Genomic DNA, 21879 nt, shown 5'->3' with positions numbered 1-21879 from the left:
CCCCTCAGCACCAGCTAACCCTCCTGAGCTCTCAGCTAGCTGCCAGTTGTTGCTGCTTCTCCTAGCAGCCGAGTCACTGCAGCACTAAACTAGCCAAACTAGCCAAATGTCCTCTGTTACCACCGTCCTCCTCCTCTCCATTTCCACGTGGACATTGGTCCATCTGCACCGAGCTTGGAAACGTTGCAAAGGGGACAAAGTTGTGAGATAGGAAACAGCGCCGCTAACCTTGGGCTCTCTGGAGTCCATGCTGTCCATGGTTTAGCTCGCCGCGTTCCAGCGCACGTAACGGTGGAAAGATGATGATGTTGTTGACTCAATGACACCAGACAGGGAGGAGATACACAGCCACGACCCTCTCAGCTGGGGGGTCAGGGTTAGGGTTAGGGTTAGCTGCTGCTGGGCGACCTGCGGAGGCTGATCTGAGGAGAACGGTGTGAGCACAGCCAGCTGCAGGCAGTCAGGACGTCCACGCTGACCCCGGCTCACCTTCACAGGAGCCAACTAAAGAGCAGGTGATTGGGTCTGAACAGCCCGCTCACGTCTGAGTGGGTCACATGAGGCACCAGGTTGCACTCTGGGAAGACGGCGAGCTCACAAAGGACGTGGGATCCTTTGGACGATGTTCTGGAAGGTTTGGGTCCATGTGGACGCTACACCTCACTCACCTGCCAGTTCTTTATGCCTCTAAACTTCACTTTATTGTGTTTTGCTCATTTGGACATTAGAAGACAAAAGCAAAATTCATTGGGGCCTTTTGAGTGGACCTACAGGGGTGAAGCCGGTCCAGAACCGGTCCAGAACCAGGCCCCCGGAAGGTCACACAGATGCCACCAACCTTCTGACTGTCTAGAACGTGTCGCCTCATTTATGGTCATATTAGCTGGTCGAATATCCAAACGTGTAGAATATCCCAGACTATAAAGATGGCTTCATGAATACGGGGAGGAAGAGTCTGAGTTTACCTTCATCACGAGCTGAACTCGTGCTTTTACTCTGAAACTCCCCGGCGGAAGTGACGCGTTGAGGACGTGCTCTCAGATAAAGCGGCTCGCGCTGCAGCTAAACTTTACTCACCTGTTCTTCTTTACGTTGCAAAGTGGTTAAAAGCGGCCGATGCGCACCTGTGGAGCAGCAGCGGGGAAGTCTACCTGTTGAGGCGGCGGCGGTTTCGGCACAAGTCGACGTTTGTCGTCGCGGAAGTGCGCGAATCCGAGACAGACGCAAAGTTTGGATGTTGGCTTTTGTCTGCAGCATGCGGAGCGGATAAAGTCCTGCTGTTAGCTCGAAGCTGCCCTCGTTCACAGCCTCCCTCAAGACTCCACATCGGATCTCGGACCACGCCGACATTAGATGGAAGAGCAGCTGCTGTGCTGTGAGGCGGACAGGCCTCCCATCCGGAGGGCCTACCGGGACTCCAACCTGCTCACCGACCGGGTCCTGCGCGCTCTTCTTCGGGCAGAAGACAAGTACCAACCCGCTCCCAACTACTTCAAATGCGTCCAGAGAGAACTGGCTCCGTACATGCGGAGGATCGTGGCCACCTGGATGTTGGAGGTGAGTTCAGACCGGGCCGTGGTCCCTGCTGGTGCCGTTGGACCGGCCCGAGGGCCAGAAGGTGGACGCAGCCGACGTTAGCAAAGGTTGCTGATCATGTCGGGCCAAAGGAGTCCCGAATAAAGAATGCTAAACACGGCATGAAAAAGCTAAAACCCGATCAGAGACGAGGAGAAAGGTCATCGGGTCTGTGTGCGGTCCCGAACCGACCGAACCCTGAAGGTCCTGCTGATGGTGCTGGAGCACAAACGCGTGTTTGTCTGTTGCTGCAGGTCTGTGAGGAGCAGAAGTGTGAGGAGGAGGTCTTTCCTCTGGCTATGAACTACATGGACCGGTTTCTGTCGGTGGAACCCACCAAGAAGAACCATCTGCAGCTACTGGGGGCCACCTGCATGTTCCTGGCGTCCAAACTGAAGGAGACGATCCCCCTCACTGCCAACAAGCTCTGCATCTACACGGACAACTCCATCACGCCGGCCCAGCTCTTGGTACGTCCTCCCAATATTCCAACTAACTAGGGTTTGGTTCTGGTTAGAGAGGAACCCACTTCCTCACTGCTGGAGCCGGTGTTATGGAACTAGAAGTGGTTGATGGAGAACCCTCAGCCCGTTCTGGAGGGTGGCCCATGCAGGGATTGACCCAGCAATTGTGTAGTTAGCGCCGCGGTCGCCCCCTGGTGGCGGGATGTTAAAATGCTGCTCCTTCATTTTAATGAGGATTTCTAAAAATGTGTCATTTTGGGGAGTATTTCCTGTAGAGAGCCCTAATGTTCGCTTTGATGTAGTTGGGTGAGGACACGTGCGCTCCAGCAGCTCTGCTCTTTGCAGGGTCTCACCTGAACTGGTCCTCCTGTCTTCACAGCAAATGGAGCTGCTGGTTTTGAACAAACTGAAATGGGACCTGGCTTCAGTGACGGCCCTCGACTTCATCGACCACTTCCTGCGTCAAATTCCTGGCATGAGAGAGTGCAAGCTGGTGCTCAGGAAGCACGCGCAGACCTTCGTGGCCCTGTGTGCCACAGGTAAAGACCACCTGCACACGCCATGCCCCGGGTCGCCGGGCCAGGTCGCCGGGCCAGGTGGCCGGGCCAGGTGGCGGGCCAGGTCGCCGGGCCTGAGCAGGCAGACGCTGGGGCAGTAATAGAGCGACAGGAACATTCAGAATGCTACATTGTTGACATGAATCAGACTAAATGTGGTGGTGATATAGTGAAACTGCTAAACTGTCTTCAGAACGAGGATAAAGATTCTTTCAGCATCATTTTCTAGAATACAGTAACGTCGCTGCCGTTTGGGGAGAAGCCAAACCAGAACCTTCTGGGGACCAGCTGCCCCCTTTCAGCGGTGGTTCCTGCTCCACATCCAAACGGGGGGGGGGGGGGGGGGGCTGGTCTGGCCCCTACGGCGCTCGTGATTCACCTGATGGGCTGCTCAGGTGCACGTGAACCAACCCCCATGTGGGACGTGTCTGTGCGGCAGCATAGAACTGCAACACACAGAATTCTGCGACGCCCTGATGGTCGGCACGTTGGAACCCTTCACCATCGGCCGTGTCCCTCAGGGGTCGCGACCTGCCGCTGTAACCTGCTCGCTGTCTGACCACCTTTGAACCGTGCTGACCCCCCGTGTGTCCTGCTGCCGTGCAGATGTCAAGTTCATCGCCAGTCCCCCGTCCATGGTGGCGGCCAGCAGCATGGTGGCGGCCGTGGGAGGACTCCAGAGCAGGCTGGCCGGGGGCTGCAACATGTCTCAGAAGATGACGGAGCAGCTGGCTCAGACCATCCGCTGTGACCCGGTGAGTAGCCCCGGAGCGGCACCATTATCACAGTAGAGGCGTAAATGAGTGGCTCCGCCTCAGCGGGTGGACACAAAGGTTGTTGGTTCCATCCTGGAGGTGAGAAGGGCAGCGCCTGCTCACGCTTGGTGCCTCGTGCACTTTGACCTCAAATATGCGGCGACAAGGTCGCAGGAAGTGGGCGCAGCTGTCACGTGTGCTGTCACCGGTGCTGACCCGGCCTCTTGTCTCCTCAGGACTGTCTCCGGGCCTGTCAGGAGCAGATCGAGGCGCTGCTGGAGACCAGCCTCAGACAGGCGCAGCAGCACGCCGTTGCCACGGAAACCAAGAACGTCCACGAGGGGCTGTGCCTTTCAGCAACACCCACCGATGTCCAGGACATAAACATCCTCATAAACCTCCATAAAAGCTGATGGCGGAACCCGTTTGTCCTCGACAAGAAGCCCAGGAGCAGGTGGAGGTCCTGGACCCCAGAGACCCACGAGACTGAGTGACGGGTCCCCGGCCGGAGGCGTCTGGGTGCTGAGTCCACCTGGATCTGTTTGTTCTAGTTACAATACGAGTGTGTTAGAGTTAAACCACTTAGTCTTTAAATGTGTGAGCAGGCGGCGTCCAGTCTTAGATGTTTATTTAAGGATAGATGTCCAGTTATTAATTGCCAACAGTGATTTTGACTCATTTCTGACTTAAAGGTTCTGAACTTGTGTAGTGTGGACTCTCCACACAATCGATTTTTTTTCCCAAGTTAACTGTGGATTGTGGACCAAATAAAAGTGTTTGATTGGAGGATGTAAAGGATGAACGGTCATGTGATCAACCTTCTCCAGAATAACCACAATAAAAGACAGTTGAGACCAGAAGCTCCTGATGTGGAAGCAACATGAACGTCCAGGAAAAAGACCCGTTTGCCTTCTGAGTTCAGGTTCGACTACTTTAAAACTCCTGAGGCCCCTACTGGCCCAGTGCTGCCCCTACTGGCCCAGTGCTGCCCCTACTGGCCCAGTGCTGCCCCTACTGGCCCAGTGCTGCCCCTACTGGCCCCCGCTGCCATGGCAGCAGCCATTAGCGGGGGACCAGAGTATCGGCACAACGCTGAAGCTCAGTTTGGGCCAGTTCTGGTCCAGTTCAAGGACCAACCAATCGTCCAGGTCAGAATTATCCACAGGAAGATCTGTTGACTTGTTAACCCCAACCAGCCCGGTCCAGATCTTCCTGTGCATAATTCTTTGGAACCTTATTCCGATGGAGCCGAGAGCCAAAGAGGATGATGGCGGCAGCTGGTGTTGGCGTGCGAAGGCTCCGATGCTTCGACCGGCCTGTGGAGTTCCACCCCCCCCAACCGGTCCGGTAGGAGACGGTGACGCCACGGTGCTAATGTTAGCCTGCCTCAGCCCTGGACCAGCACCAGGGGGCCCTGCTCACGTCTGCCCACTAGTGGTCAATGAGGGTAAACTTGGATCTGAAGGGAAAAGCTTGTTGGAAAGAGGGAAAGCACGTTTAATTAAGATACACATCCAATAACGAGCCTCCAGAACATCTGATGGTTCCCAAAGAGTCTGACTGTTCTGCTGGGGAAAGTTCTGGTTCCACCAGTGTGCCGTCTGAAGGTGGTGTGTGTGTGCGCGCGTGTGTGTGTGCTGCTTCCAGTGTGTTTGTAAAAGAGCATAGAAACAAGATCCATCTGTCGTTTCCATGGCGATACGTGGCTGAAGACTCAACAATAATTACACCTCGACAGTCAGACTACAGTAATCTTTGAATAGTTTCATCCTTCAGAAGAGGAACCTGTGGAGGTTCAGGGCCCCTCTTCTGACTAAATATGTAACTTAAATATTTACAGTGATTATTTTACAGCCGTTGGCCCCGCCCACTGAAAGAATAGAACGACCACTGCCGCAGGTCCCTGGAGCCTGGGCTGCTGTGTGGCCCCCAGGGCCCCCCCCCTCTACATGAGCAGCAGCTGCCCCAGCACCGTCCGGAAGTGCTGAGTGCACCCCCCCAGCTCCTTCACCCGCTCCGTCATGTCCCGGGCCGCTCCGGCCGAAGGGTACTGCAGCGCCGCTGCTTTGGTGCTGACCACGATGTCTTTGAGCTTCTCACACAGCGCGTTGCTGCTCTGGGCCACCCGGGCCCTCACCTCGGGGGCCTTGGCCTGCCGGGACAGCGTGTCCCCGATGAAGACCAGCTTGTGAGCGCTGAGGATCACAAACTTGCTGTGTGCCACAAAGATCTTTGGTGGCTGGTTGGAGTTGACAGAGGTGAAGAAGGCATCGATGGCGTTGGTTACCGTGGTGACGTTCTGCTCGCACTGCTCCTGGTAGAAGAGGAGCAGCTGCCGGTCTCCGGGGCAGAGTTTGGAGGCGGCGGGCTCTCCCAGGCCATTGTGGGCCAGCTGAGAGCCTGCAGGCTGACCAGGGGACGGGACCCAGTTGGTCATGTCGTTGTTGATGGGTCTGCTGACCTCCTGCTCCAGCCGCTCAAACTGCTTCATCTGAGAGCAACAGACAGATAATTATGAAGCAGCTGCAGCACGTTCACGGCAGAAGAGTCTGGAATCATCTGGAATCATCTGGAATCATCTGCTTCTACATCAACAGTGGATCAGCGGCTCTGAGGAGCACCACAGGAGCCTCTCTGCCGCCACTTTCCCCTCATTGTTGCCTAAATCCTGGATTTCCAGGCTCGGTCTCGTACCTGCTGCTGCTCCAGGGCCGTCTTGTGTCTGGTGAGGTTTCCTTTCTCCAGCAGCTGTTTCTGGTTCTTCTCAAACTCCTCCTTCCCCTGGAAAGATAGAACCTCACTATCTTTAGGCCAAACAAGCAGCATTTAGGACGCCAACATCAACACGTGAACCTAAAAACTAGAGAATCTTTTTTCACAGTCGTGGATTTGTGCTGAGATCATTTCCCAGAATCCCCATTGGCCACCAGGGGGCACTTTTCTGAGCCCCTTTGAAGATTAGAAATAATAAAGTAGCAATAACAATCATCCTAATCACCACTGGTAAGTTCTAGTTTGGTTCTACCTGTAAGTGAACATAGTCGTAGTCCTCCATCCAGCCTTCTTCTGTGATCTCGTAGGGCCTCTCCGCGTCTTCCTCCTCGGCAGGCGTGAACTTTGGTGGCGAAGGGAGGGGCCGAGACTGAATGTTCACCCTCTCACCGCCCGGGTAGCTGCCACTTCCTGGTCCCGTCACCTGACCTCCCATCTCCCCTGGGATTGGAGGAAGCGGCAGCTGCTGCTGCTGCTGCCGGCTGATTCGTTTGAAGAGGAGGGAGGCGTTCCCGTGGAGGAAGGACGCCAGCTGCTTGGCGTCGTCGGGGATGCCTCGTGCTGTCATGATTAGCCGGTCCAAGTCGTCCCCTCCTGGGGGGGGGGCTGCCAGTGCTGCATGTGACCAGGAGACGGCGTCTAAACACAGGCTGTGGCGAGCCAAACTTTGGAAGACCTCCTCCATCTTCCCCACCTGACGCCCCAGTTTGGCCTGCAGAGACCGATCGGTGGCCTGGGCAGCGTTCGCCACGGCGCCATGAGCGAACTCCAGGAAGTCGCGCACGGTGGCGCGCACTCGTTCTGCAGCTTGATGGATGGCTGGGAGGTTCCCCTCCAGGTGAACGGGGCTCCTCCAGTTCCCTGTGATGAAGGACATCATGAGGGACACACTGGATTCAACAGCTTGCTGGAGACGAGACAGGCGCTCCATGGCTTGCTCCAGGTCCAGGATCAGGGGCTTTGCTGGACCACAGCCAGCAGTTGGGAGTGAAGGGGAGGCGTCACGGACCGGAACCACATCTAACGAGGACGCGGAGTGGTTGCTCCGAGAGCTTCCAGTGCTGGAGGCAGACAGCCGCTTGAAGGAAAGGGCCAGCTCCTCGGTGGCTGATGCAGCATCACGGACCACCTAGAAAAGAAGCAGCGTGTCAACACAACAGGGACACAATCAGGTCCCAGAGCTGTTCTGATGACCTTCAGCTCCTGAGGCTTGACCTTTGTGAAGGATTTCTGAGGCTTCTGAAACCTGCTGTGGTGAGAAGGCCTCCTAAAAACATCTCAACCCTTTAGTTTCACCTGACGACCATTAAGGTCTCAGGTCCTGCTGGCTGCAGATGTTGACACTGTCCCTCAGTAGTGGCTCATATCCCAGCTGATCCAGCTGTGACCAGTGGTCTCCTCTGTGGCCTACCACAGGCTCCAGTGTTGGATTGATCAGTACCAAAGCTAAAATCAGTTTCCAGTTCAATTTATCTTTATTTCTAAAGAGGATCACAGAAACCCAGGGCCAGACCCCCAACGAGCGGCAGGGTTGTGGACGGATGCTTGGACGCAGGGAGAGCCAGAAGGATGGAGGATGTCCCACAAAGCCAGCACTGGTGAGCAGGCCAGATCAGAACATCCTGGACCAGACAGCACCTGAGAGAGTTGGCAGCTCTAACCCGCCCTCGTGGGTGTGGCCTCCAGGGCTTCAGCTCTAACCCGCCCTCGTTAGTGTGGGCCTCCAGGGCTTCAGCTCTAACCCTAACCCTCGTTAGTGTGGGCCTCCAGGGCTTCAGCTCTTAACCCCCCTCGTTAGTGTGGGCCTCCAGGGCTTCAGCTCTAACCCGCCCTCGTTAGTGTGGGCCTCCAGGGCTTCAGCTCTAACCCGCCCTCGTTAGTGTGGGCCTCCAGGGCTTCAGCTCTAACCCGCCCTCGTTAGTGTGGGCCTCCAGGGCTTCAGCTCTAACCCGCCCTCGTTAGTGTGGGCCTCCAGGGCTTCAGCTCTAACCCGCCCTCGTGGGTGTGGGCCTCCAGGGCTTCAGCTCTAACCCGCCCTCGTGGGTGTGGGCCTCCAGGGCTTCAGCTCTAACCCGCCCTCGTGAGTGTGGGCCTCCAGGGCTTCAGCTCTTAACCGCCCTCGTTAGTGTGGGCCTCCAGGGCTTCAGCTCTAACCCCCCTCGTGAGTGTGGGCCTCCAGGCTTGCTTCAGCTCTAACCCGCCCTCGTTAGTGTGGGCCTCCATGGCTTCAGCTCTAACCCGCCCTCGTGAGTGTGGGCCTCCAGGACTTCAGCTCTAACCCCCCTCGTTAGTGTGGGCCTCCAGGGCTTCAGCTCTAACCCGCCCTCGTGGTGTGGGCCTCCAGGGCCTCAGCTCTAACCCGCCCTCGTTAGTGTGGGCCTCCAGGGCTTCAGCTCTAACCCGCCCTCGTGGGTGTGGGCCTCCAGGGCTTCAGCTCTAACCCCCTCGTTAGTGTGGGCCTCCAGGGCTTCAGCTCTAACCGCCTCGTGAGTGTGGGCCTCCAGGGCTTCAGCTCTAACCCGCCCTCGTTAGTGTGGGCCTCCAGGGCTTCCATGGAAGCGTCACCAACTGAGCCTGAGATCCTTTGGTCTGATTCTGAGACAAGAGTGCAACAACATTAACATTCTGTTTCCTGGACTTCCTGGACCACAGTACCTGGGGTGGAATGTCGTAGATATTGTGCTCCCTCCCCTCTTCTCCTCTATCTTCTCGATCGCGAGGGAAGTCATAAACATCCTGGCCGGGGTGACCTCCAGGCTGAAGGCTGGCTGGGATGTCGTAGATCTCCTGGGGTCCACGGCCAACCACGCCTCTGTCATCATCACGGTGCTTCTCAGTCAACGTGGGGGGCGGGACATCATACACGTCCTCTGGAATCGGTGGCTCATCATCGTTGTTCAGGAACTGGCCTGGCGAAGCTTGTTTGAGTCGGAAGTGTGGAGGCACGTCGTACGTCTCCTCTCTGACTGGATGTGGCTCAGAAACGTCCCTGCTGACGGACGGAGGGAAGTCGTAGACCTGAGGACCCAGAAAGAGGCGCTAGATCAGCTCAACGTCAGCCTGAGCCCACAGGAACCCGAGGAGAACAGAACATTACTGTGTGCTGAGCGGGCTTGTCGGTACTTGCTGGGGTGTCATAAATTTCATGACCATTTGCTGGTGCCTTTACCACAGTGGGGGGGGTGTCATACACCTGAATCAAGAGAAAGAGAAACACCTCAGGTCAACCTTCAAATCGCACCCAAACACAGAATGTTCAGGTATGACCATGGGGCTGAGGGCCTTTGGACCAGGCCAAAGGCCCTCAGCCCCACCCCGGTGGTGAAGAAGCTCGTCTGGACTCGTATTACTCTGCTGGCCTTCGCTGCAGCTCTCCACACACCGGAGCAGCGGGGAACTCTGCAGCCCCCACAGACCAAAACTGTGGGACACGGGACATGGACATGCCAGCCTCTGGGGGGGCTATACGTGTGTGAGTGGTGTGGAGACAACACACTCCAGAACCTTCCAGAACCAAGGAGAAACACCTCTGATGTGTCCACCAGAGGGACAGAACACCTCTGTCCTGGAAGCACACGCTGGCCGGGGGGGGGACCAGGGTCACGAGGAGACCCCTGAGCTGGTCTGACCTGTGCGCTTGTCTGCTGGCGGCTGGGAGGAATGTCGTAGATCTCCTGCTGGCCCGGCGGCTGGTGTCTGGGCAGGATGTCGTACTCCTCCTGCTCCGGTCTGACCGTGTCGTACACATAAACCTGCCCAACTCGAGTGGGAACCACCACCTGACGGGGGGAGACGGAGGCTTGAGAGGTGACCAGGACAAACTAGTAGGAACATTCCAAAACATTTATTATAGTTCAACAAGCAAAGACTTGTTGTTGGCAGAAGGTTCAAGTCGCTTAGAGGAGCTGAAGAGGCGGCAGCCGAGGAGAAGATGGGAGAGCCGGATCTGGGCTCCAAGCAGAGACCTGGAGCAGCACCTGCACCTACACCCTTACCTGCACCTCCACCTGCACCCCCACCTGCACCTCCACCTGCACCTCTACTGCACCTGCACCTCCACCTCCACCTCCACCTCTACTTGCACCTGCACCTCCACCTGCACCTCTACTGCACCTCCACCTGCACCTCTACTGCACCTGCACCTCCACCTCTACTGCACCTGCACCTCCACCTCTACTGCACCTCCACCTCCACCTCCACCTGCACTTCCACCTCTACTGCACCTGCACCTCCACCTGCACTTCCACCTCTACTGCACCTGCACCTCCACCTCCACCCCCACCTGCCACCTCCACCCCCACCTGCACCTCCACCTCTACTGCACCTGCACCTCCACCTGCACCTGCACCTCCACCTGCACCTCCACCTCTACTGCACCTGCACCTCTACTGCACCTGCACCTCCACCTCCACCTGCACTTCCACCTCTACTGCACCTGCACCTCTACTGCACCTGCACCTCCACCTCTACTGCACTGCACCTCCACCTGCACTTCCACCTCTACTGCACCTGCATCTACTGCACCTGCACCTCCACCTCCACCCCCACCTCTACCTGCACCACCACCTCCGTCTCCACCTACCTCCACCTCCACCCCCACCTGCACCTCTGCCTCCACCACCCCCCACCTGCACCTGCACCCCCACCCCCACCTGCACCTCCACCTCTACCTGCACCACCACCTTCCATCCCTAAACAACCACCCAGCATCTGCTCTTTCTTACCTTGCCCAGAGGTTTTTTGCTGTTCTCCCAGTTCCTTTGTTCTAGGGAGGGGGGCACCTGGTACACATCAAGTGATACTCCAGGTCCCCCAGCTGGGACCACCCCTGGTCCTGGTCCTGGTCCTGGTCCTGCCAATGGGGGAACTTGGTAGATATCCTGTGCAGGTGGCTGGTAATGTCTCTGACCTGAAAGGAGAGAGCTGCCTGGGGGTCCCGGTTGTGCCTGTGGAGGGGCACTACTTGGACCAGAGGGAATCTGGTACAAACTGTGGGGGTTTAGTTTTTGGCCGTGGGAGGGGGGCATCATGTAGACAGAGTCGGAGCAGGGAAGGGCAGGACTAGGGGTAGAATAGGCTGAGTGTAGAGAGTACTGAGCAGAGGGGAAGCCAGCCAAGGAGGTCATGGCAGCAGCGGCAGGATGTGGGGGTTTGGAATAAGCACCCTGGGGGGGCAAAGGTCGCTGCCCCAGCACTGCAGGACAGGCAGTGGATGGATCTGGCGTGGGAGGCGTGGCCTGTTGCTGCTGCTTACTGTCGTACATGCCCCCAGGATCTTAAGGCGGTTGCCGGGGACGATGCCCTGGCGGCCATGAAGCGAGCAGAGCCACCAGCCGTCCAATCCCTGCGTGTCGCGCTCCAACACCGTCATGATGTCGCCCTTACGGAAGGACAGCTCATCGGGAGACTCCGCCACGTTATCGTAGAGAGCCTTGGCCAGCACGTTCTGCAGGAGGGGACGAGAGGTTAATGCAGAGATAAATAGGAGAGGTAATAATATAGAGGTAATATATAGAGGTAATATATAGGGATAATATAGAGGTAATAATATAGAGGTAATAATATAGAGGTAATATATGGATAATATAGAGGTAATAATATAGAGGTAATAATATAGAGGTAATAATATAGAGGTAATAATATAGAGGTAATATATAGGGATAATATAGAGGTAATAATATAGAGGTAATAATAGAGAAAATAGAGATAATATATGGATAATATAGAGGTAATAATATAGAGGTAATAATATAGAGGTAATAATAGAGGTAATAATATAGAGGTAATATATGGATAATATAGAGGTATAATATAGAGATAATAATATAGAGGTAATAATATAGAGGTAATAATATAGAGATAATAATATAGAGGTAATAATATAGAGATAATATATGGATAATATAGAGGTAATAATATAGAGATAATAATATAGAGTAATAATATAGAGATAATATATGGATAATATAGAGGTAATAATATAGAGATAATAATATAGAGGTAATATATGGATAATATAGAGTAATAATATAGAGATAATAATATAGAGATAATATATGGATATATATAGAGGTAATAATATAGAGATAATAATATAGAGGTAATAATATAGAGAGGTAATAATATAGAGATAATATATGGATAATATAGAGGTAATATATAGAGATAATATATAGAGGTAAATATGGATAATATAGAGGTAATAATATAGTGTAATATATAGGGATAATATAGGGGTAATAATATAGAGGTAACATATGGATAATATAGAGGTAATACATGGATAATATAGAGATAATATAGAGGTAATAATATAGAGATAATAATATAGAGGTAATATATGGATAATATAGAGGTAATAATATAGAGGTAATAATATAGAGGTAATAATATAGAGATAATATAGAGGTAATAATATAGAGATAATAATATAGAGGTAATATATGGATATATAGAGGTAATAATATAGAGGTAATAATATAGAGGTAATATATGGATAATATAGAGGTAATAATATAGAGGTAATAATATAGAGGTAATAATAGAGATAATATATGGATAATATAGAGGTAATAATAAGAGATAATATATGGATAATATAGAGATAATAATATAGAGGTAATAATATAGAGGTAATATAGATAATATAGAGATAATACATGGATAATATAGAGATAATATATGGATAATATAGAGATAATATATGGATAATATAGAGGTAATAATATAGAGATAATATATGGATAATATAGAGGTAATAATATAGAGATAATATATGGATAATATATAATATATGGATAATATATAATATAGATAATATATAGATAATATATAATATAGAGATAATATAGAGATAATATATGGATAATATAGAGATATGGATGGATGGGTGGAAGGGTGGATGGATGGGTGGATGGATGATGGATGGATGGATGGATGGATGAATGGGTGGATGGATGGATGGATGGGTGATGGATGGATGATGGATGGATGATGGATGGATGGATGGATGAGGGGGGTGGATGGATGGAGGCTTGAGGGATGGGGGGGATGGATGGGGGGTGGGTGGCGGATGGGATGGAAGGGAGGTGATGGGTGGTGGGTGGATGGGGGAGGGGGGGTGGATGGATGGTGGATGGGAGGGGCTCTGGACTGAATGGTGGAGGGAGGGATGGGTGGGTTGGATGGGGTGGATGTGGATGGTGGATGGGTGGGTGGATGGCATGGATGGATGGATGGATGGATGGGTGGATGAATGGAGGGAGGTGGATGGATGGATGGGGGATGGATGGATGGATGGATGGTGGATGGATGGGGGAGGATGGATGGGTGGATGAATGGATGGATGGATGGATGGATGGATGGGTGGATGGATGGATGGATGGGTGGATGGATGGGTGGATGGATGGATGGATGGATGGATGGATGGGGGATGATGAATGGATGGATGGGTGGATGGATGGATGGATGGATGGGGGGGTGGATGGGATGGATGGGTGGATGGATGGATGGATGGGTGGGTGGATGGATGGATGGGGGATGGATGGGTGGATGGATGGATGGATGGATGGATGGATGGGTGGATGGATGGATGATGGATGGATGGATGATGGATGGATGGGTGGGTGGATGGATGATGATGGATGGGTGGATGGATGGATGATGGATGGAGGTGGAGGATGGGTGGATGGATGGATGGATGGAGGGTGATGGATGGAGGATGGTGGATGGAGGATGGATGGGTGGATGGATGATGGATGGATGGAGGTGGATGGATGGATGGGTGGGTGGATGGATGGATGATGGATGGTGGATGATGGATGGATGGATGGATGATGGATGTGGGTGGGTGGAGGATGATGGATGGATGGATGATGGATGATGGATGGATGGATGATGGATGGGTGATGGATGGATGATGGATGGATGGATGGATGGGGGATGATGGGTGGGTGGATGGATGATGGATGGAGGATGAGGATGGATGGGTGGAGGAGATGGAGGATGGATGGTGGATGGATGGATGGATGATGGATGGATGGATGAAGCTCAGTCATACGTCACTCTTCAGACTTGAGTAAAGTTGAAAGAGAATCACAGATTCAGCATTAATGGCAGAAAAGTGCAGCACCGCTAACAGAATCGGCGCTGTTAGCTCACTTCCTGTTAGCTCACTTCCTGTCTTTGTTAAATGATTCTACGTTGTGTTATCATGGACGGAACCGCTGCCTCCTCTTCACCGTCACTGTCTGCAGCGGCTCGGCTGCGGTCGGCCCGTAACGGGCTCGTGCGAGAGCAGCTACGACCACGAGGGTCCGAGGCTACGGAGCAGGAGCGCTTCCTCAGACCAGGAAGTCCAACGGTTTCTGCTTCATGAAGGAAGGCTCCGCCCCCAACACGGGATCCGCTCTCTTCACAGATCCACGGTGACGCACATCAAAAAGGTCACCAACCAACGACCTTCGTACACGTCACCGTTGGCGCCGGATGTACAGCTAACTCTGGGAATCGCCTCGGCTCTGTCTGACCGGCCTGGAGAGCAGAATTCCCTGAGGACAGTGTGAGCAAAGACCTCTCGGAATACTTCACGCTGGAAAATCATAAATGTGCAATCCGGATATTTTCAGACAGGAAACAATCCCAGAACCCTCCAAAGTCCCGTCAGACCAGGCACAGCGTCGTGGTCAGGGGGGCTCCGTGATGCAGCTTCAACCAGCAGGCTGATGTGGGTTCTGGTGCCGGTCCGGTCTCAGTCCTGCTGATCAACTTGTCACACCTTCACATCAAGCTGAAATGGACCCTTTCCAGCAGACTGAAGTGAGCTCCTGGCTCAGGTGGACATTCCAGGAGAGCGCCACAGAAATCCCCTCGTCCCAAAGGAAATGGGAAGTGATGATTCACTCCGATTGGACGCTGAGTCACCAGCTGGAGCGCCGCTAAGGCTCGTCTGTCTGTGACCATGTTAGCATGTTAGCTGCATCCAGAGGGCCTAACCCTGACCCCTGAGTCACCAGCTGGAGTGCCGCTAAGGCTCGTCTGTCTGTGACCATGTTAGCATGTTAGCTGCATCCAGAGGGCCTAACCCTGACCCCTGAGTCACCAGCTGGAGCGCCGCTAAGCTCGTCTGTCTGTGACCATGTTAGCATGTTAGCATGTTAGCTGCATCCAGAGGGCCTAACCCTGACCCCTGAGTCACCAGCTGGAGCGCCGCTAAGGCTCGTCTGTCTGTGACCATGTTAGCATGTTAGCTGCATCCAGAGGGCCTAACCCTGACCCCTGAGTCACCAGCTGGAGCGCCGCTAAGCTCGTCTGTCTGTGACCATGTTAGCATGTTAGCATGTTAGCTGCATCCAGAGGGCCGCACCACGAGGGCCACGCAACAGCCTCAGTGTCACTGGTTCCGAGCATCCCGGGGCTTTTTGGGCTACCTGATGTTCATGCAGCCGTTCCAGAATAATCGGAGTTTTCAGGGATCATGGCGTCCCTTCTGTTTCAAACCTTCTGCCTCTCCGCTGCTCCTCTATGTAATCAGGGAATCCCGCTCCTCAGTGGCCTCGTGGTGTTGGGACTTGTACACGGTGCCCCACCCCACCAGGTGTGTGCTCACACCCCACCAGGTGTGTGCTCACACCCCACCAGGTGTGTGCTCACACCCCACCAGGTGTGTGCTCACACACTGGAATCTTTGGAGTCTTTACACAACACACACTTCACATGGAACCGACGGCGCTCCGGTTCTCTCTGTTCTGTTCTAATTCTAGAGGAAACTAGACGACAGATACAACATAAAGGACTTTTACAGCTAGTTGTCACTTTTGTCACATGATTATTCAAGAGCTTCACATAACTTATATCTTCTCAAAAATAACAAGTATGATTATAAGTAAGGGGACCCCAGACCAGTACCCTAACCCTAACCCTAACCCAGACCAGTACCCTAACCCTAACCCAGACCAGTACCCTAACCCTAACCCAGACCAGTACCCTAACCCTAACCCAGACCAGTACCGGGCCGGTACCGGCTTCATGTCAAAGTGTCGGTACTCATCATAACTGAGGATACGGCTGTTGCTCGTGTCTTTTACTCCAGAGGAGCATCACCGCTAGTGCTAGTGGCAGGCACGAGCACGGGCACGGGCACAGGCACGAGCACGGGCACGGGCACGGGCACGGGCACGAGCACGAGCACAGGCACGAGCACGGGCACAGGCACGAGCACGGGCATGATGGCCTGTGTCACAGCGTCCGTCAGGCTGCGATGGGCAGAAAACTAAAGAGCCAGAAAGACGTAGAAAACTTCCCGCTTTTGTCTGCTGCCGACAGTCAAGCAAGTCTGTGCCTGACCCTGACCTCCCCCGCCCACCACGCTCATACGCACGCACGCACGCACGCACGCACGCACGCACGCACCCACACACAATAAAGTGGCATTCCAGAGAGGCTATATGCAAACACACCTCTCACACATTCCAGAGGTCTTTATCTCTCACACAGACAGCAGCCAGAAGAACCACTGAACATTTTCCTCAGGAAATCTGAGCCTGGAGCAGTTTTTAAGGGTTAGGGTTAGGGTTAACCTGGTTAACCCTAACCCTAGTTCATCCAGACATTCAGAAGAACCACAGGCTTCAGTGAGCAGCACAGCCCGACTTTCAAGCTTCATTCTTGCTTTGATGTCTTTGGGGGGAGATTCTAGCAACAGTGGCCCTGGACTAATGTTAACTAGTAGTAACTAACTAGTGCGTTATGGTCCCCACTGGCTCACTGGAATGTTTAGAGGTTTAGACATTCTTCTGTGGCCTGTGAGTGACCTTTGACCTGCGGATGCTTGACAACAAAGCTTTTACATGCTAGTGACAGATTTGAGCCGCTGTGTTTTGGCGGAGGAAGGAGCAGAAACCAAACCCACGTCCCTAACCCTAACTAACCCTAACCCCCTAACCTTAACCCTCTAACCCTAACCTTAACCCTAACCCTCTAACCCTAACCCCTTAACCTTAACCCTAACACCCTAACCCCCTAACCTTAACCCTCTAACCCTAACCTTAACCCTAACCCCCTAACCCTAACCCCTTAACCTTAACCCTAACCCTCTAACCCTAACCCCCTAACCCCTTAACCTTAACCCTCTAACCCTCTAACCCCCTAACCTTAACCCTAACCCCCTAGCCCTAACCCTCTAACCCCCTAACCTTAACCCTAACCCTCTAACCCTAACCCCCAACCCTAACCTTAACCCTAACACCCTAACACCCTAACACCCTAACCCCCTAACCCTTAACCCTAACCCCCTAACCTTAACCCTAACCCCCTAACCCTAACACCCTAACCTTAACCCTAACACCCTAACCTTAACCCTAACCCCCTAACCTTAACCCTAACACCCTAACCTTAACCCTAACCCCCTAACCCTAACCCCTAACCCCCTAACCCTAACCCCTAACCCCCTAACCCTAGCACCCTAACCTTAACCCTAACCCCCATATTCAGAGTTGAGCTGCTGCTGGACGCTAATGTGTGACGTGACGCTGGCTTGAATAATAGCACACACAGCCGAGATAATGTAGCCCAAGGCAGCAAATACAAGAGTTACTCAACCTGTTCACACACACACACACACACACACACACACACACACCACACACACACACACACACACACGCGCGCGCACACACACACACACACACGCGCGCGCACACACACACACACCACACACACACACACACAACACACACACACACACACACACACACACACACACAACACACACACACACACACGCGCGCGCACACACACACAACACACACACACACACACACACACACACACACACACACACTGGCTGGGTTGGGCTGAGAGGCGTTGCAAGGCTGTGAACACCACAGCAACACTACAAAGGTGTGTTTGGGCAGTCAGCTGAAGCCCTCGGTGACCCCTGACCCCTGACTGCACCCTGACCCCCTAACACCTCTAGAAATGGAACCCCTGCCCTGAATTCATGTAGCTTCGTGGGTCTCTGAAGGCAACAGATCCAGAAGTCCAGCAGAACTCTCATTTTAGAAGAATATGATGAGTAGAAGACCAAAACACTCACTGTCACGCCCACACACACACGTTTGCTCATCTATCTTTGTGGGGACACTGTCTTTCCCAGGTCTGACTGCAATGCTAGTGCTATATTAGCACAAACCCTTTGGGCCTCAACCACAAAGAGCACACAGACACAAATGGACTGCTGGTTAATAACGTTTCTACCTTACTGCTTGACCGTATCGATACAGGTCAAGGTCATAGGTCACAACCCCCCCCCCCCCCTCCAGTTTCATGCACTCTGGTGGTTTTGCCCTCACAAAATGTGCTACAATGTGACACGAAGGCAGTGATGAAGTTAGAACATCTCACCTTCACCCATGGGACAAACTGGAGACCCAACTGAAGCAACCTAATGACTGACTGCGTCTCTTCCCGAATCCTGGAGACGTTCCCGAATCCTGGAGACGTTCCTGAATCCTTGAGACGTTCCCGGATCCTCGAGACGTTCCCGAATCCCTGACACATTCCCAAATCCTTGACACGTTCCCGAATCCTCGAGATGTTCCTGGATCCTTGAGACGTTCCCGAATCCTTGAGATGTTCCTGGATCCTCGAGACGTTCCCGAATCCTCGAGACGTTCCTGGATCCTCGAGACGTTCCTGGATCCTCGAGACGTTCTCGGATCCTCGAGATGTTCCCGAATCCTCGAGATGTTCCTGGATCCTCGAGACGTTCCCGACAGTCCCAACGGGCAAAGCTTCATGGCTGCTGCAGGGATTCATCACCTGCTGCCTGGAAGCTCTTCAGGTGCTGCACTCACCTGTGATGTCTGGAACCATCTGGAGGTTTGCAGCAGTGAGTCGATCCAAAACCTCAAATGGAGCCAAGAACTGTTGTGTCGTAAAGGTTTAATTACCTACATGTGCTGGCAGAATGGTTCTGACCCCCAACAAAGTCTGAAGGTGACAGAAGTTGATCATCATCGTCATCATCATCACCTTCGTCTCCATCCCCTCTGTACAGGGGGTGGAGTCTACAAGGAGGTCCTGAATTCTTTGAAAGATGTTTTTTGTTTCACACCATCATCGAAACCAGCAGCAAACACACCGAACAACAGCTGCTGTCACAGGACAGACACAGCACTAATGACTGGTTCCATCCTGGTTCCACCCTGGTTCCACCCTGGTTCCACCCTGGTTCCATCCTGGTTCCACCCTGGTTCCATCCTGTTCCACCCTGGTTCCATCCTGGTTCCACCCTGGTTCCACCCTGGTTCCATCCTGGTTCAATCCTGGTTCCATCCTGGTTTAATCCTGGTTTAATCCTGGTTCCATCCTGGTTCCACTATGGTTCCATCCTGGTTCCACCCTGGTTCCACCCTGGTTCAATCCTGGTTCAATCCTGGTTCAATCCTGGTTCCATCCTGGTTCAATCCTGGTTCCACCCTGGTTCCATCCTGGTTCCACCCTGGTTCCACCCTGGTTCCACTATGGTACAATCCTGGTTCCACTATGGTTCAATCCTGGTTCCATCCTGGTTCCACTATGGTTCAATCCTGGTTCCACCCTGGTTCCACCCTGGTTCAATCCTGGTTCCATCCTGGTTCCACCCTGGTTCCATCCTGGTTCAATCCTGGTTCCATCCTGGTTCAATCCTGGTTCCATCCTGGTTCCACCCTGGTTCCATCCTGGTTCAATCCTGGTTCCACCCTGGTTCCACCCTGGTTCAATCCTGGTTCCATCCTGGTTCCATCCTGGTTCCATCCTGGTTCCACCCTGGAACCAAACCAGTCCAGAAAGCCGTCCGTGACCACGAGAGCATCTTATCGGCACAATGAGTCTTGTTTCCGTAGGAGATGAACAAAGCTGCACCATTCTCCATCTTCCTGTCGTTAGCATCGCTGCTCTGACTCCAGTTGTTTATTGCGTGTTATAACAAGCCAACAGGAAAGAGGCCATATTCACCAGCCAAAAAGATGCACAGCGCCACCTAGTGTCGGGGAGGACGGCTTCCCGTCACTTCCCCGAGTTACTTTCCGATGAGATGCCAAAGTCCCATTGTGAGCACAGCTGGATTAGTGAGCATGTAAAGGTAGGAAGGTACCCCCCCCCAGCTCTGACTTCAGCCCCCAGGTGCCCTCCTGCCCTCCGGCCATAAAAGCTCCTTTTTCTCTATTTTCCGATGAGTCAGCAGAGGGAGAACACATCATGGCCGCTGTCTTTCACTCGTATAACAATGCTAACGTTAGCGTTCTAACCCTAAGAGTTAAACTTTCAAACGTTCAGTTATGAGCTGTTGATGTTGAACTCAGAATGTCCCTGTACATTCCTACACAGGACAGTCAACACACACACACACACACACACACACACACACACACACAGACACACACCCTGCTGAGAGCCAACAAAAGGTAGGAATCTGTGGAGGTAGAGATCCCTCCCTTCATGTTTTCCTTCTCCTAATGACACCCCCCCCCACCCCCACCACCACCACCACCACAGCCTAAACACACACACTTCACACACTTCTACACACTCACCATGTAGTTCATTTTGTGTGGAGAGCAGCAGTTGGACCTTCAGGGCCGGCTCAGCCCCTGGAACACACTTTTCCAAACGGAATCTCTGCAGATTGAGTCCGTAGATCCCAAAAGGTGAGAAAAGTGGCCCAGAAGTCCTTCTCCCGTCTCCCCCGTGCAGTCCTGCTCCCACAACTCTCAGGCTTTGTTTTCAGAAGTTAAGCAGATCCCGACACATTCTGCTGCTCTGTGACCTCACTCGTGAAGAATGTGAGCGCTACTTGGCCCGTTCACGTCGGCCCTGCTGACTCCTTCTTAGTCCTTCTCTTCTCTGGCTCAGGAAAAAGGGGAGGAGTGTGGAAGCCAACACATCACTTCCGGCTGAAATCTGATGTTCCCTTTATGGATCTTGGTCATTGGCCCAAGCGTCCTGTGTCACCTCCTCCTCCTTCTCCCCATGACCCACTGCTGCCCCCTGGTGGAGGGGGAGGGGGAGGGGGAGTCCAGCACTGTTCCAACCAGTGACTGTAATCCAAGACTGATTCGCTCAAAGATCAACAGTCCAAATTCACATGTTTAGGATATCGTCAAACTCAAAATGAGAGATTTAGATTACAAGTAACTTGTTACGTTTAACTGACACGTAGGCTGGTAATCTACCTTCACCATTTCTACATCTACATCTAATCTAACCCTAATCTAACCCTGACCCTAACCCTAATCTAACCCTAATCTAACCCCTGACCCTAATCTACCTTCACCCATTTCTACATGTTACAACCTGGATAGATTTTTGGTGGCTGGATCTGATCAGTCCTACACGCTGTCCTACACGCTGTCCTTCACGCTGTCCTTCACGCTGTCGTTCACGCTGTCCTACACGCTGTCGTTCACGCTGTCCTACACGCTGTCGTTCACGCTGTCCTTCACGCTGTCGTCACGCTGTCCTACACGCTGTCGTTCACGCTGTCCTACACGCTGTCCTACACGCTGTCGTTCACGCTGTCGTTCACGCTGTCCTACACGCTGTCCTACACGCTGTCCTACACGCTGTCCTACACGCTGTCGTTCACGCTGTCCTACACGCTGTCCTTCACGCTGTCCTTCACGCTGTCCTACACGCTGTCGTTCACGCTGTCCTACACGCTGTCCTACACGCTGTCGTTCACGCTGTCGTTCACGCTGTCCTACACGCTGTCGT

At 53.1% G+C, this 21879-nt stretch overlaps 3 protein-coding genes across 3 annotated transcripts in view; 2 read left to right on the top strand and 1 right to left on the bottom strand.

Moving 5' to 3' along the window:
- The window catches only part of LOC130536585 (aminopeptidase N-like), a 4513-nt gene extending 4495 nt beyond the window's left edge, over window positions 1-18 (top strand). Inside the window, exon 12 of the mRNA XM_057052640.1 lies at window positions 9-18. Coding sequence (XP_056908620.1) covers window positions 9-18 — 10 coding nt within the window. The remainder of the gene's footprint in view (window positions 1-8) is intronic.
- Window positions 19-1012: 994 nt separating this feature from the next.
- Window positions 1013-4211, top strand: ccnd1 (cyclin D1). Its single transcript, XM_057051613.1, has 5 exons — window positions 1013-1557; window positions 1830-2045; window positions 2419-2578; window positions 3203-3351; window positions 3588-4211. The coding sequence occupies exons 1-5, from the start codon at window positions 1354-1356 to the stop codon at window positions 3762-3764; spliced, it is 906 nt and encodes a 301-aa protein (XP_056907593.1). The 5' UTR covers window positions 1013-1353; the 3' UTR covers window positions 3765-4211.
- A 613-nt stretch (window positions 4212-4824) lies between these two features.
- On the bottom strand, window positions 4825-21278 carry bcar1 (BCAR1 scaffold protein, Cas family member). Its single transcript, XM_057051602.1, is given in 9 exon segments — window positions 4825-5842; window positions 6046-6132; window positions 6377-7252; window positions 8779-9141; window positions 9221-9316; window positions 9753-9902; window positions 10848-11392; window positions 11395-11569; window positions 20700-21278. Coding segments are annotated over 9 exon segments (2850 nt in total). The 5' UTR covers window positions 20712-21278; the 3' UTR covers window positions 4825-5296.
- Between the last annotated feature and the right edge of the window lie 601 nt (window positions 21279-21879).

Source organism: Takifugu flavidus, chromosome 13, assembly GCF_003711565.1.
Source record: "Takifugu flavidus isolate HTHZ2018 chromosome 13, ASM371156v2, whole genome shotgun sequence".
In the NCBI taxonomy this organism is placed as follows: domain Eukaryota; kingdom Metazoa; phylum Chordata; class Actinopteri; order Tetraodontiformes; family Tetraodontidae; genus Takifugu; species Takifugu flavidus.
Note: the sequence above shows the minus strand (reverse complement) of the source record. Positions and strands in the feature narration are given on the sequence as shown.